The sequence below is a fragment of the Myxocyprinus asiaticus genome, chromosome 36, assembly GCF_019703515.2.
Source record: "Myxocyprinus asiaticus isolate MX2 ecotype Aquarium Trade chromosome 36, UBuf_Myxa_2, whole genome shotgun sequence".
Lineage (NCBI taxonomy): Eukaryota > Metazoa > Chordata > Actinopteri > Cypriniformes > Catostomidae > Myxocyprinus > Myxocyprinus asiaticus.
Genome location: NC_059379.1, coordinates 17,235,504 through 17,252,055, shown reverse-complemented (window position 1 = coordinate 17,252,055; position 16,552 = coordinate 17,235,504). Strand labels below are relative to the sequence as shown.

At 37.0% G+C, this 16,552-nt stretch overlaps 1 protein-coding gene across 1 annotated transcript in view; it reads left to right on the top strand.

Moving 5' to 3' along the window:
• The window catches only part of LOC127426995 (src kinase-associated phosphoprotein 1-like), a 35,584-nt gene that overhangs the window by 13,765 nt on the left and 5,267 nt on the right, over positions 1–16,552 (top strand). The window contains exons 5-11 of the mRNA XM_051674271.1: positions 4,521–4,601; positions 4,684–4,767; positions 5,444–5,568; positions 5,702–5,765; positions 6,486–6,740; positions 8,563–8,607; positions 8,779–8,885. Of these exons, the coding sequence (XP_051530231.1) occupies positions 4,521–4,601; positions 4,684–4,767; positions 5,444–5,568; positions 5,702–5,765; positions 6,486–6,740; positions 8,563–8,607; positions 8,779–8,885 (761 nt within the window). The remainder of the gene's footprint in view (positions 1–4,520; positions 4,602–4,683; positions 4,768–5,443; positions 5,569–5,701; positions 5,766–6,485; positions 6,741–8,562; positions 8,608–8,778; positions 8,886–16,552) is intronic.

Sequence of the window (16,552 nt, the reverse complement as noted above, 5' to 3'; positions counted from 1 at the left end):
GCCAATAAGTGTCCAACATAGATGGGAACTCCTTCAATACTGTTTAAAAAGCATCCCAGGGTGATACCTCAAGAAGTTGGTTGAGAAAATGTCAAGAGTACATTTCTGAAAATTCTAGGCAAAGGGTGACTACTTTGAAGATGCTAAAATATAACACAGTTTTGATTTATTTTGGATTTTGTTTAGTCACAACATAATTCCCATAGTTCCATTGATGTTATTCCATAGTTTTGATGACTTTACTATTATTCTAAAATGTGAAAAAAAATTATAATAAAGAATGAGTACGTGTTTCAAAACTTTTGACCGGTAGTGTACATACATACATACATATTGTGTATCCATATAATATACAAATACATGTCATCGTCTGATCTCTGGGCGGCCATCTCTTAGTTCTCTGGTATCACGCTGAGATCCTTTCATGGCATCAATCCCCGCTCTCCTTCTGCCATGGCACTGATGAACGTCCCCCTGCGTGGCACGCTCAATGCCTTACTCCACCAATCTTGGCCTGCCACATCGCAGCGGCTGTGCTATGCATCACCACAGAGCTTCTAGCAGCCGCAGAGAGCGCCTGGAGGAAAGTCATTAGCTTTGTGTCGCTCCTTCCTCTTCCCACATCGCCTCCTTTTTGTGTGGCTCATGTTATGATTTACAGAGCGGACAAAATTAAAGGAATATTCTGGATTCAGTACAAGTTAAACTCAGTCAACATTATTTGTGGTATAATGTTGATTACCTAAAAAATTTATTTGACTTGTCATTTTCAAAATCGAGGTTACAGTGGGATACTTACAATAGAAGTGAATGGGGCCAATTTTTGGGGGGTTTGAAGGCAGAAATGTGATGCTTGTAATTTTATAAAAGCACTTAGAATAATTCTTCTGTTAAAACTTGTGTATTATTTGAGCTGTAAAGTTGTTTTAGGGTTACAGCATTACAAAGTCATGGCAATGAAGTGATTTTATCGCACTAAAATCATGTTAACATGCATTTTGTTTACGTCTCGTGGCTGTACTTTTGAACCAGTGAGAATTTCAGTGTTTATGGATGGGCCCCATTCACTTCCATTAAGTGCCTCACTGTAACCCAGATTTAAAATAAAAAAAGAAGGACGAGTCGAAAGTAATTTTTGTGGTAATCAACATTATGCCACAAATGCTGTTGATCGAGCTTAACTTTTATTGAACCAGGAATGTTCTTTTAAGGCCAGAACTAGATGTCTGCTGAACGAAAACCAAATATATAAGTACTCAGATTTATATCTGTTTTGCAAGCTTTGATAAAAGATTCTTACCCATATTCCCTTTATATTTAAATTGCAATTCTTCTCTGAACATTTAGCATGAATGTATTTTCAAATAAATGAAATTACAAACAACATGGGAAAACAAAATAAATGAAGTTGGAAAAGGCATAACAGCACAAAGCCTCTGAGAATGATGGTAATGTAACACTCTGAAATATTCATAAACATCCACAGCACATTAAATGGAAATGATTGGCCTTATGCTAATTAAGGAGGTACAATGCAAGGAGTGAGAGTCAAGAAACCTAACTGCTCTGAATAATTAAAAATGCAATTTATAGCAAAAATGAAAATCCTCAAGACTGGTTCCATGTGTATTTTTTATGATAACTCAATAATTTTACTTAAGTATATGATTGTGTATGTGTGTTTATGATGGTATTTATCCTGTATGACACAGAATTTATGGTAGCATAAAATATAAGAAACAGGCATTTCTGCCTGGTTCTAAAGTGAAAAACATTATATGGATAGGGCTCTCACTTTTTTCCTGTCTATTTGGCCACTTTTTGTCCTTTGTGGCTTTGAACATTTCAAGCTCTGATTGGTTTAAAAGAAATGCCTGAAGTTGGATGTTGTGTCCAATTGTCCAGTTCGAATCTTGGGTTTCCTTGGAGAGGGTTGGGATTCAGAATATTAAAACAAATAAAAATGTTTTTCTGATGGTGAAATGTTTGGTTACACTGCAACCCTGTGGAAGAATCACGAATATAGTGACTGTCCAAAACACACCTAATGTCTGTTTCCTTAGAAAAGCAGTTGAAGGTTGTGAAGAACGACTGAAAGCATATTCCTCTTTCACCATTCATTTTGCCGTAGCTTAAGTCTCTGACCGCACCATGGGGTCAGACAGCAAGGCCTGAGGAAGAAGGTTGTCAGTAGGTGTGTGAAGATTAAAGAGACTGTTAATTGTACGCCATTCTCCCGTTTCTTCTGTTTATTCTGTTTCTTCTGAACTATTACCAGGGCTTGACCTTTTAGTTAAATGAAGAGAGGGGGATGTGGATGGATGAGGGGAGTAAAAGGTGTCGGGACGAAAGCGCGGAGGGAGAAAAATGAGCAGAGAAGTGGCTGGATGGAGGCCTCCTTTTTTAGATGATACATCAACTTAACTTTGACAAACAGTGTAGTTCAGTTGTATTTATAACGATGTAGATGTGACTGTGTGTACAGAGAAAGCCAATGTGTGTTGGTTTGTGGCTGTTCTAGGGGTGTGTGTGAATGTGAGTGAGAGTCACAGGGCTCCTCTTTAAGATGGTCATCTGTCTGATAAACTGGGCAGATAACATGGCAGGTTGTAGTGGTCTGTGGTGATGTCACATAGAATGGGGTTGGAGTGGCAAGCTCAATGTGTTGTTTGATGAGCTGAGTCTTATTTATAGGGGCAATAGATTCTCCAAGCTGTTAAATCCACTGCTCACATCACAGTTGTGCTCATCTAGTTGATCAATGGTAGTTGTGGCTGTGTTACACTCTAAAAAACTTTTCCTGGCATAAATAAGATTACCTTTTTTTTTTTCTTTTTTTTTTTGATTTAGTTAAATATGCTTTGCCAAGATTAGAATCTGTTCAGCAAATGTGCTTGCTTTGCCATTTACCAAACTGTATTGTTTTAAACTTTTTAATACATAATTGATGAACTGTTGACTGCATAAGTAAGTTGACTGCATAAGTTTGTCTGTTTTATGCATTGGATGGAAGCCTTAGTTCAAAAAGAAGAGATGCCATGCCGTTTACTTTATCATCAGTGGGGGAAGAGGAGGATGCATCTGCTCATGTCTAAATGAGTTTTAAATAAGTCTGGTACCATGCCCAGAGGCCCACCTGTCTCTTGTACTCTCTTTTAACTTTGAAGTTTCAAGCTGATGAAAGATGGTTCGAGAACTTGAGGATTTGTGTCTCGTTTCCCGGTTTGCAGCTAACTCGTGGGCGGTGCCACTGTCATATGACCTTTAAACACACTCAAAATTGATATGTGGGTGCAAGAACAGCAACCAGATTTCAATGAATCCTGTTATACCTGTCATCTTATCAGTACAAAGTTATTTTGGATAACTGGAACGGAATACGAGAATCTTACCCTATCTTTGCTGATTTGAAACAAATCTCAATAAGCCTAAATACTTTTAAGTTAGATTCTAAAATGCTTTTCACAAATTCAAAATTAATAATAAAAAAAACAATTCTATATATCATCCTTGTGCTATGTTGCAGGCAAGTCAACACCACATGTTTCTCCCTTACCATGACTTATTAGGGGGCGTATGCCCTTCAGCTCTCACAGAAATTCAAAGAGGCGTACTCATGAACATAATTCATGTTTTAAACTGTATATAAATTAAACTAGTTAAGAAATGTACAACTCAAGTTTTGTACTTGAAAGAATTTAACTTTATTGAATTCAGTACTTGTAATTTGATTACTAGAATTTAAAAGTAAATTCATTACAATACGATTACAGTAACTAATTACTTTTTAATCAGATTCAGAATCAGATTGCTTACCCTGCTGGAAGATGTGTTTACAGCATTTAATCTCAGCACTATATACAGTAGCTATGCACTATTTAGTAATTACTGTGGATTTCTGACTAGGAAAATCAACTCATGTGTTTTCAAAACACACTCTGATATATTAAAGATGCACTCAGTAACTTTTTGCTCGTGTCATCTTGGACTTACAGTGACACCTAGTGGTGTGGATGCAGAATCATTCAAAATGAATAGTTTTCAGTTACTGATGCCATTGTAGAAATTCACTTTTCCCAATCAGCCATGATTCATTTAATCAAAGAGTGAAAGTGTCTAATAACAAGACGGTCACTGAGATTAAGCGAGCAGTATTCAGCTGGTCATGTGATTGAAAAATGGCAGTGCCCATGAGGACGCCCCTGCCCTATGTAGAATAAAACAGCTTTTATAAGGTTACTGATATGACTAGAGTCCTCATCTCATGTGAGTGGTGGTGATTTTATACATATGTTTCAAAATTACAATTAATTTCTTTAGGAGTAAAACTTTTTTAATGGGGGAAAAAATTACTGAGTGCACCTTTAACAATGGGATCAATGTCTTGTATTTCATTGTACTGTGTTAAGTGTGATACAGTTGTTTTAATTGTATACACAATAAATATTTTATTTTTTCTTACATGCTTGACTACCTCATTGTATACTGATTATGTATTAGTAACATTTTATAACTGACAGTTTTTGAAGAGATCCCTATGGTGGCTGCACAGGACCTGAGTAACATTCTAAAGCAAGGTTACCTGGAGAAGAAAAGACGGGGTAGGAATCACTTGCATCATATTTTCATATTGAGAAATCACATGATATGCACAAGCATTTCTAATCTTTTTTTTCCCTTTAGATCATAGTTTCTTTAGCATGGAATGGCAAAAGCGATGGTGCGTTCTGAACAACACCATATTTTATTATTTTGGGAGTGAGAAAGGTGTGTCCTGTCTTCCTGATGAGGTTTAAAGGAATATTCCAGGTTCACTATAAGTTCAGCTCAGTCAACAACATTTGTGGAATAATTTTGCTTACCACAAAAATTAATTTTGACTCATCCCTGAAATCTGGGTTACAGTGAGGCACATGGAAGTGAATGGGGCCAATCCAAAAACGTTAAAATACTCACTGTTTCAAAAGTATAGCCACAAGACATAAACAAAATGTGTGTTATCTTGATTTTAGTGTTCTAAAATTGCTTGCTTACCTTTTCTTTGTGAAGTTATATCCAATTTTAAAACTTCGTTGCCATGACGATGTAACACTGAAAACCCTGTAATCCCGCAAAAACAACTTTATAAACAGCTTTACAGATCAAATTAGTTTTAACAGAAGAATTAATGTAACTGCTTTTACAAAATTTATAAATTTAACATTTTACCCTTAAAACCCTCTAAAATGCAAGCTCACTTTTTGCTTTTTTTTTTTTTTTTTTTTAATGACAAGGAAGAACGAGTCTAACTTAATTTTTGTAGTAGGCTAATCAACATTATGCAAAAAATGCTGTCGATTGAGCTAAATTTGTATTACACCCAGAATTTTTCTTTAAAAGTCTTTTCGTCAATATGAAAAACACAGGGTATTGAGAAACCTTGAATTTTGTCTCCTAAATTCAGATAAGCAGCAGAAGGGCTCATTTTATATCAATGGCTACAGTGCAGAGCTGGTGCCCAGCTTACGCAAAGACTCTAAGAAGAATTCATGCTTTGAGATGAGTGCTCCTGGAAGACGTTCTTACCAGGTTCAACACACAAACACACTCACATTGCTTATTGCTGTTGCTGTGTTCAGTCATCATTACATCATTACAATGAAGAATGCTCATTCTCTGTGAGAATAGCCCCCAACTCAACAATGATGGCCTTTCTCTACAGTTTACCGCCAGCAGTCCCCGTGAGGCCAGGGAATGGGTGGACCAGATCAATTTTGTTCTAAAGGGTATGTGAGATATGGAATGCATTTTTACATATTACGCTGAATGCATCTGACTTGAGCAGAGCAGTACGATCATCATCTTGTGGTGAAAAGGGTAGTATTATATAAAGGGGTATACAAATAACTTTCTCTCTGGCTCAGCCAATAAGATAGGCTCTAGACCTCCTCATGCAGCACGTCACAGAGTCCAACACGCCTCAGGCTGCCTCCTGTTCCCCGTAGCGCAGCGCTCTTTACAGGAAATTGATTGGGATTTGCCCGGTCATCCTTTAGGTGCATCGATCTGGCCCTGCTTGGCATCCAGGCAGTGAGGATACAGTAGCCTATGTTACAGAGCTCAGTCACCTGCAATCAAGCCCTCACTTCATCTGAGACAGATCTAAGGCACCCTCGCCACTCTAAAATGGGCTCAATGCGGCCCTCTGATTTGCGGGAAGTAATGGACACTCCTGAGATAGTTTTCTCCCTCCCCATCCCCCTTCGCACATGTAGATACAGCCAAATGGCACAAGCATCATTCAGTATTAGCACTGTAATAAATGTCAACTTAAACACTCATCTCATTTTTTCCCCCCAGCTCTCTATGCAATATGTTACATATCTGACATCAATGTTTCTTTAAACATTTTTAAGAGATATGCAAATTGGATCTGCAACCTCCATATTTATTTGCCTTCATGCTATTAAAGGTGTTAATGTATGCTTTTATGGCTTCTTTCCAAGATCTGAGCTCTAACTTCATCCCCTTTGACGATGATGAGGAAGAGGAGGTTGAAGAAGAGGAAGAAACATATGATGACATTGAACGAGCAACCACACCACCACCACTACGTCCTGGGCCAGCGCCTGCACCTATTCCAACACCAAGTCTGAAACAAACCCCCCAGAGCACCCGTAAGGAATGGAAGGAACAAGCTGGGACTCAAGAAGAAGAAGAAGAAGAAGAGGATGAAGAGGACATTTATGAGGTGCTTCCAGGTACAAAGGAACCCCAACATATTCAGTTATTATAGAATTGTCCCTTTTAAACAAAATTAAGGTTATTGGTATATCCTGATTGTAAACTTAAGTAACTGTGAATAAGATTTCCCTGATCACTAGCTTAAAAATTTTGCTATCTTTGCTAAAATGAAATGTTTTTTGCTGGTTTGCTGCAGAAGATTATCAGCATGCATTACCAAACTACCATTCATGCATTAGATTATGATGGGATTTGAGTTTAGCAAGAATGATCAGGCAACTGAGGTTGTAACCATCAAGTCTACAGTGTTGAACACCAATAAGAGTATATAAATCAAGATCTGGTCACCCAAAGTGATGGCAGGACCCTCTGAGGACCTAATAAGGCCTCTGAGGAGAGATACATCACTCTGGAGTGCTGTCATTTTCACCTTACTTTGCCATGTGTGCTAGGCAGCTGAGCTGGCCACAGATGGCGGATCGAGTGACCACCTCTCTCACTTTTCTGTTCTTCATTCATCTCTCTCTCATCTTCTTGTGCCTCTCGGATTTTCAGTTTAGAAAAACGCTGAGTGGGTCTTCTATGACATTGTCTAAAAAGTGCTGAATTAAGTGTGCTCAAATGGTTACTAAATCATTTTAGAACTCTTTTAATATAAAGTTCTCAGAACCTATGACATACATTAAGCATCACTGCACCTGAAAATGCATTGATTTCCCTCTATATACAGTATAAAAAATTTTTCTGTAAAACTGTAGAGCAATTTAAGGGAGGTAGATCTACTGTACCTAAGCTCCAGTTGTCAGAAATAAAAACATTTTTATTAAGGACCAATATTTGCCCCCCTGAAATAGATTTTCGGCTGCACCTTTATAAAAAAAAATTTTTTTCTTGTACAGATATCTGACAGGTAAGTATCTCCAGTGTCTGCAGAGGCATTGAACCCATAACTATATAGATTATCATGAAATGTTAGAAAACAGATTCAAAATAGAGGAATTCTCTATGGGGAATTTCTTTTTCTTCCCACATTTTCAATATCTGGGAGATTTTTGTCACTTTCGATGGCATTTCTGCCATGAACCCTGGTTAATTGAAACCTAGTTCAGCTCTGATTTTTTAATTACTAAGAGGAAAATTTGTCGATTTACCTTGCTGATAATAAAACGTGCTACCATCGCACTTAGAGCCCATGTGCTCCTTTCCTAATCTCCCTAACTAACTCTTAACATTATCCTGAAAATTCATCTGAAATTTGGTGTTCACTGGAAAGTCACATTTTAAAATGTAGTACAAATGTACAACACACTTTTTAGATAACATATATTTTGCATATGTATGAAATGGGGGGGGGGGGCTTTTTTTTCTCTGTGCTGTTCCTGGAATCTCAGGGCAAGCTCTTGCTGTGGGAAGTATAGGGTTGCTGGACGGTGGTTTTATCGGCAGCCTGACAGCGTGAGGATGGATGTGGGAGACAGAAAGCTAGGCTATCACTGTCACCTCATAGACCCAGAGGTGCCACGCCCATAATCAATGCCTGTCTGCCTGTAACACACTAGCCATCTAACCCATCCTGGCACCTCCCCTATACATCAAATGAGAGCTAGCTATTCTGCCAGAACTGCTGATATTGTCTAATGTTAATGTAATAGAGTTTAGAATGAGGTACTCAAAGTTGATTCAAATTAGAGCAGTTGAAATTGTATGGAACATCTAGCATAAATTTTTAGAAGAGTGTATTAGCTTCATTAACTGGTGCCAAATGATCGATTTACATTTAAAGCACAGCAATAGCACTTGTTCTACACTTCTATAACAAATGACTCTTTATTTTTTTAGATGATGAAAACTCTGACCATGCTGAAGAGGGCAGTGAAAAAGCCGGTGAGTACTGTGTGTGTGTGTGTGTGTGTGTGCATAATGGTGGATGAATGCTTATAAAATAAAATGTATATATAAATATAATTTATATATATATATTTTAATTTATAATTTGAAATTAAATAAAAATTAATTACATTACAGGCTGTAAGAATGTCTGTGTTTTAAACAAAGGGTCTTCAGACTATGCAAATTATTACCAGTGCTTGTGGGACTGTGAAGCAGATGGACCAGATGAGCTGGCCTTCCAAAGAGGAGACATTATCTACATCCTCAGCAAGGTCTGTGTTTTCGCTCTCTCCGTTGCATCTCTCATATTATAGTTGGATAGTTCATCCAAAAATGAATTTTCTGTCATCATTTACTCACCCTCATGATGTTCCAAACTCCTGACTGTCTGTCTTCATTGGAACACAAAAGGAAATGTCACAATTCGCTTTAATTGCAAGGAGATAAAATTCAGTGAATGTGAATGGTGACTGAGGCTAACATTCTGCTGAACATCTCGCTTTGTGTTCCACGGAAGAAAGTCATACGTGTTTGGAACAACAAGAGGGTGACAAAGGAATTTTCATATTTGTATGAAATATCCCTTTAACAGTCATCTAAACATAAATGCACACACACAAGGTCAGCCATTTAGTTCAGCGCTATTGTGTCCTTGACTGATTTGTTAGTTGAAGAGCTCTGCATGTATTTTGATTTTGTTTCCTTGTCTTTCTCTCTCTCTCCACCCCTTCACTAATGATGAATAATATGCAGCTAGCCATAAGATGAGTCATATTGGTCAATACTCACTGACTTTCTCTTAGCAACTATTCATTTACTGTATTCTAAATGACAAAGCTGGGATGGTCTGCACTCAGTCAGTGCATTCTTATTGCAACATATTGCCTCAGAGAATAATGAATCAGGGTTTTTTGGCTTCCTTTATTTCTCTTGATTATTCTATATTAATCTTGCAGTTTTAAAAAGGAATAGCAAATCAGCAACACATTTCATACACAGCAGTTGCATTTGTAAAGATTATTCTTGTAGATAGCCAAGAAAATTGAGTTTGTTTGATAGTATGGCATATTGATGTAACAGAAAAATCCTTGCAGTATAGTGCTCACACAGGCACACACAACAATAGGCTGCTGATTAATCGCTGTAGTTGTGTCATGAAAAATTGTGCGTTCAGCCATGCAAGCCACTTTATTTGATACATCCACTTTAATCCATATATATTTCTGTTTAACAAATGGGATGTTAGCAGGAACACGTAGTGTAGTCGTTTCTTAAAGATGCCCCACTGAAAGAATAATTGTGTTTTAATTTTGCCTTTATCTCCCTATTGAGTTCAATGTTGTCTTGAAAAGGTTAAAGAGAAAGCTACCATGTTGTAACTTGTAACACTAAGAGAATGTATAAATGTGACAGATAGTGAGCCCTAAAATGAATAACAAGAGAGCTAATAAAGCAATAAGTCTTTGCAGTTATTTTACCATATGTAAAGGGTGTTCTTATAGGCACAATGCAAAGCTGAGCACTATGATACAAGACTGTTGCATTTATGATAATATAATTATTATAATAAATGACTCTTCTGCTAAGTTAAATAGTTAATTATCCCAACTGATATGGTTGCCAAGCAACGTAGCATTTGGGCACATTAATACAGAATGTCCAGTCACAGGTGTATTTTACAATGGCTTCGAACACAGCTCATCTAATTAGAATTTAGAGTCAGAAGTATCAGTTTTAAAAAGCAGATTTGATTCTGTTATTCAGAGAAGGGGTGAAAATATTTACATCTGAAATTATTAGTTAAAGTACACAAAGGTACACAGAAAACTTAGTTTTATCATAGACCATATATCTAAAGTGTGTAAAAAAAATTTGTGTAACCATCCCAGATAGCTGGAGTATGTATCTGATTTTGTCATCATGCTATTATTATTATACTCGGAGTAGATTTATCATCCCTTTCTTTTAATCTCTCTGTGTCTGACATGTAATTGAAATAGCTTTTATTAATGGCAATCTTTTCTAAATTGCAGCAGTTGTATCGTTATTATCTCGTAGAACTCTTCAGATTTGCGTCCTCAAAATCATCTCACACAATGTGGTGCTGCTCCTCTTGTTTTAGGGGGTTTTCCAGGAACGTTGACCTTACAGAGTGAAATATTGGCCATTGGCTAGAACTCAAGCCTAACTCGAGCGGTCCCACTCATAAAGCGATGGTCATAAAACTTGAGTGCATAAATTCTGCTGCACAGAGGCGTGGAGGGGAGGCCGAGTATATTTGTGTCAACACCGAGCATAATTACAAGGTGATAAAGATGTTGAAAGTGCTAAATCAATTCGGCTAACCAACAGGTTATGAGGCAGTGCTATGATTGACCGCTGTAAAGTCGCAAATCAAAGAGGTCGACAGCACTGTCACAGCATTGGTGTAAGCAGAGCGTACAGATTAAAAAAAGCTCTCTCATCAGTCTTTATTGATCCACCACTTACAGTGAATAAACTGCTATTCGGCTCATCTACTCAAATCACTACACATATCTATAATATGTGTATGTATTTTTTTAAACTGTGTGGATGTATTTTAAAATAATTTTTTTCGTGGAACACAAAAGCAATTATTATGAAAATTATTATAAATATGAAATTATTATGATCCTGTTTTCCATACAATGAAAATACATGTTTATCAATGGCTTTCAATTTCAGTTGCAATATTGCTTGATTTATTTTAAAAAGATTATAAATGGTTGGGGTCATCTTTAGCACTAAACAAAAGCTTCACAGTTAGACTAACAGGTATGCATAGGACTGCTACGTTTTTTTTTTTAAATACGTTTTTAAAGGGATAGTTCACACAAAAATACAATTCTGTCATCATTTACTCACCCTCTTGTTGTTCCTCTTGTTGTTCCAAAACTATATCACTTCCGTGGAACACAAAAGTTAATGTAAAGCAAACTAATGGGGACTGACAGCCTCACATTCATTATTTGGAAAAAAAGATGCAATGAATGTGAATGGTGACTGAGGCTGTCATTCTGACTAACATCTCTCTTTGTGTTCCACGGAAGAAAAGTCATATAGATTTAGAACATAACGGTGAGTAAATGATGACAGAATTTTCAATTTTGGATGAACTCTCCCTTTAATTTCTTTTGTTGTATCTTATCTTGCCTAAGGCACCAAGTGAGCCTGGACTGCCAGCGGTGTGCCCTCCAAAAACCTTACTCATCTGCTCTTGCATCTGAGCATATAAATAAAATGAAATAAAATTCAGTTTCTAAACTGCAATATGTACTACTTATTCATCTAAATTTTAAATTTTAATAAGAATTATTTTTGTGTAACATGCGCGCAAAACCGATAGCCATCATGCAGTAACAATTAGCCTTCCCCACTCCCATTCACTGTTCATGCTGGCTCCTCAGTTCAGAACACATAACATGAAATAGTGGAAACACTGACATCCATCTGCCAGCTTTGTATAGCCTACTCAATCCTCAGGTCTGAAAAAACACGGCAACAGAAGAGCAGGACATTGTGGATGTTTTTTTTTTCTCTGCTCTAATCACATCGAATGCACATCTAACAAACATAATTTCATTTGTCTTACTGTTGTTGGAGAGAATTGAGAAATTGTCACTTTTTGCACTGTAGCTTGTAGGCACGGCACGCCGTTTTCGGCTTTCACCTACTTGTGTAGCAGAAGGGGCCCACAAATATTTTTTCTAAACTGATCTTTTTTCACTTCAGCCGTGCCATCGTCTTACATTCCTGATTTTTAATTTATGCCCCTAGATTCAAAGTACATGACTCCCAAAGGTCAGATGCAACACATGCCAGTATTCCCAATGGAATTCCCCTAAAATCCTGGAATGAAATACGAAAAGATTTATTACCCTGAAGATGTGTGGCAAACTTCTCTAAGACCCTTTTAACATGCAGGCCCACCGACATCCCTTTCTTTCAGTTCAACCTTTCTAGAGCATGCGCTTTACACTCACCAATACATTAGGGGCTGTAAACCAGGAATCTGGTATGCCAGTCTACACAAGGGCCAACCAGATGCTGCATCAGTGTGTCTCTGGACACTACTGCCACCTTCTGGCTGAAGGTTGTGAAGTTCTTCAAGTAAGGGGCCCAAATAGCAGTTTTTAAAACAAATACTAGTTGGTTTGTGCCAAACAGAAATATTATTAAGATACTCAGCTCATTTTGTATTATGTAGGAGACTTTTTTTAAATTATATTTATCAGGCCGTACAGTGGCAAAAAGTATTTGGTCACATTAGTAACACTTAAAAATGCATGAATGCCATTGCATTAAAAAACAAATTATCAAAAACAAGTGACATTTCTTTTAAAGAAAGCAAAATATTTCACTTTTATTAGGTTTTAAATTGTAATACCAATAACAATGTATGTACTATACAAAATGAAGGCATTTTCTGGTTGTTACAGGTAGTGGAACATAGTTAATGCGGTAAACTACACAACTGTGTAAACATCAGGATAACTGACTCTATACTTCCACAAATAATTACCTTGCCACCAATTTATTAAAAGTAATGGCAAAAATGGCTAAGAAAAGTGAAATTGGTTTTAGCATTATTTGTTTGCAGATGCCACTTGCTTTAATATTTTGCTATGTAATCCAATGAAATTCATAAATTTGCTAAGTGCATCTTAAGTGTCTGAATACTTTTAGTAGCCACTGTATAAATGAAACCATTCAAACAGCTATTAGACTTCCATTTAATCGGAGAAGCATGTATGTTTATTGGTAATTTTCGCATAGGAGCAGTCAGTTCTCACAGACAAAACTGTCCTCCTTGTGGGGACACATCCTCGTAAACTTCAGACATATTACAGCTCCAGTTGGCCTCCTGCCCAGGGGGTCAGTCTCCTACAAAATGCCTAAAGAAAAGGAAAAGGTGTCATAAAAGAAAAGGAAAATCCAGTGGAAATAGCCCCTCCTTTTTACTCATTCTCACACACTCATTTGAGGACCTGCCCTCTTTGTGGCTGTATAGACATATTGAGCATTCTATTTACCAGCAGAGGCATTGGGGGTGAGTCTGGGGTTCTGGGGTCATGTAGAAGGCAACGGTCATCTCCCGGTCAACTACAGTAGGTCATTATTCAGCCTAAGCCAATAGTCCAGAACAACACGCCGGCCGCCCCCCTCACACTCTGCATAATTATTATAAATGGGAGGCCACATAAACAGCCATCATTACAGGCTCTCAGCAGCATACACAATCCACTTTAAATGCCTATTAAGTTAAAGTGCCTTCAGTAATCCTCAAGTGTACTTTTACAATACCAGATTATCTGGTCTTTCACATTTTTGCACATTTTTGCCTAGAGTCACACCTTTGAATATCTGTTTTGGATTTTGGGCTTTGGACTTTGGACTTTTTTGTTTTGGACTTTGGACTCCAGTTTATTTGAGAAATGTCTACACCAAACAAATATTAACATTAAGAGATGTTAATGGCTAGCAGAGATGAAAACGACATGCAAAATCAAATGCACTGATGGAGATAAATTGAATGATGGCTGTCTTTACTCAAGCGGAAGATCAATACCTGTTCGCCACCTGTCGTGTCTGGTGCTTAGGAATAGCAAACAATGTGACATATTGCTGTTTGTCTTCTAAAATGGCTTGATGAGAAAGACCATGCAGCACCAGTGTTTTTGTGGTTAACAAAACCTAACATTAACTGTGCGACTTCAAAACTAACTAAATAAAAATTGCCAATGGTATAAGAAAAATAACCAAAAGTTCATTGTCTTCAGAACATTGTTCTTACCCCCATTGTCAAATAATGTATTTTTTGTTTTAAATATAAACCTCAGTAATTGGTGTTATATTCCTCGAAAAACAAAACTTAATATTTTTTGTAATTTTCAAGTCAATATATCTTGTTTTTTTCCCCCTAAGAGATTTAATAAAATTTAGTAAGGTTTATGCTTAAAACATGAAAAAACGATTTGCCAAAGGGATAAGAAAAATAACCTAATTTCAAAGGGAAAACAAGTTAATGGTTCTCAGAACATTGTTCTTACCCCCATTAACAAATAAAGTTTGTTTCTTGTTTTAAGCGTAAGTCTGACTAAATTGTGTTACATTTCTGGGAAACAAATATGTTTTATTTCTCAGATCAATTAGCTTCTAAAGTCACTGTATCTTGCTTTAGGGATGTTTAGATATTTTAACAAAAAAATACAAAAATACTGATTCAATTATATTAATTAACATTAACATTGGCAGCCCTACAAGTTATAACATACTAAAACTAAAATAAAATGAAATAATGTATACTGTAAAACTAAATTGAAACTAGAAATCATTGGGGAAAAAAACAGCAACACTTTACATTAAGGTTGCATTTGTTAACATAAGTAAACTACATTAGTTGAAATGAACTAAAAATGAACAATAGACCTACTTTTACAGCACTTATTAATCTTGGTTAATGTTAAGTTCAGCATTTACTAATACATTTTTCACATGAAAACTTTGTATGTTTACATTAGTTAATGTATCATGAACTAACATACAGTAAACTACCAACGAACAATTGTACTTTCATAAATGAACATTAACAAAGATGAATAAATGCTGAAAAATATACATGACTCATTGTTCGCTCATGATACCTAATGTATTTACTAATGCTAACAAATAGAATCTTATTGTAAAGTGTTGCCACTGAAACTAACAGTCACAGAGTGAAAACTAATGAAAAATAACTAAATTGAAAGTACAAATTGAAAATAAAATCAAAATAAAACTACATAAAAAATTCAAAACTGTAATAATCCCGTGCTGCATCAGCTCTCTGTGCAGAGCTAATGTTGTACGATGTGAAGAAAAATGCGAAAGATAAGAAGCAAGAGTGAGATGGAAGGAGGGAGGGGCATTGTAGCACCCGAGTGCCGGGTTCAGCAGCAGGGCAATGAGAGACTTCCTGCACTCCATCACTCCCAAGGCCTACCTCAGTCAGCTGGTGGCCAGGGGCAGAGACCTCATGTCTCATTCTTATTGCCATGTCTCCTGCCTCCAGTGTGTGTGTGTGTGTGTGTGTGTATGTGTAAGTGTAAGTGAAAGTGATTCAATTCACAACAGAAAAAAATGTATGCAGGGGCTGAGAGAGAGTTTGCAAATAAGGAAAATGATTAAAACATGATTGAAGATGGAAGCATGTATACATGCAAAATGTGCAAAATGTGTAGGCCTACACGGAAATTAATACAGAGGAGAGAAAGAAGAAAAGAGAAGGAAAGTAGTCAGTGCTCAGTATTCAGGGATGGATGCTGCAGTGTTTCAAGAGAAAGATTCATGTTGCTTGGCACCTGTATGACTTTCTTTCAGGGAACACAAAAGGAGGTGTTAGACACAATGTTAGCTTCAGTCCACAATGTTAACCTTCCCATTCACTTTCATTGCATATTTTTTCCATACAATGAACGTGAATGGTGACTGAGGCTAACATTCATTTTAACATCTCCTTCTGTGAATAAAGTCAAAGGGGTTTGGAACAATATGAGGGTGAGTAAATGATATCAGAATTGTCATTTTTGGGTGAACCATCCCTTAATACTGACAGTAGTCACTTCTCAGTCTGTCAAACACCATATGACATTGTTTAAGTTAAGCCACTCCTACTGAAGGCATCATTAGCTGTCAATCTGTCACCTGGTCGCCAGAGAGCAATGAGCCCATCTGAATACCACTGTTAGCCACCCCCTTGAGTGAAAAATAAATGATATCAGTGGCACACTGCAGGTGTTGTCATGGCAACACATACTCTCCATAGATCCCTGTGCCAACTCCGCCTTCCTCTGGAGAAGGTCATACGGAGGTCAGCGACATCGCAGCAAAGCACTTCACTTGCACTGCTCGCAAACAGCTGCTGCACAAAGCCTCTGTC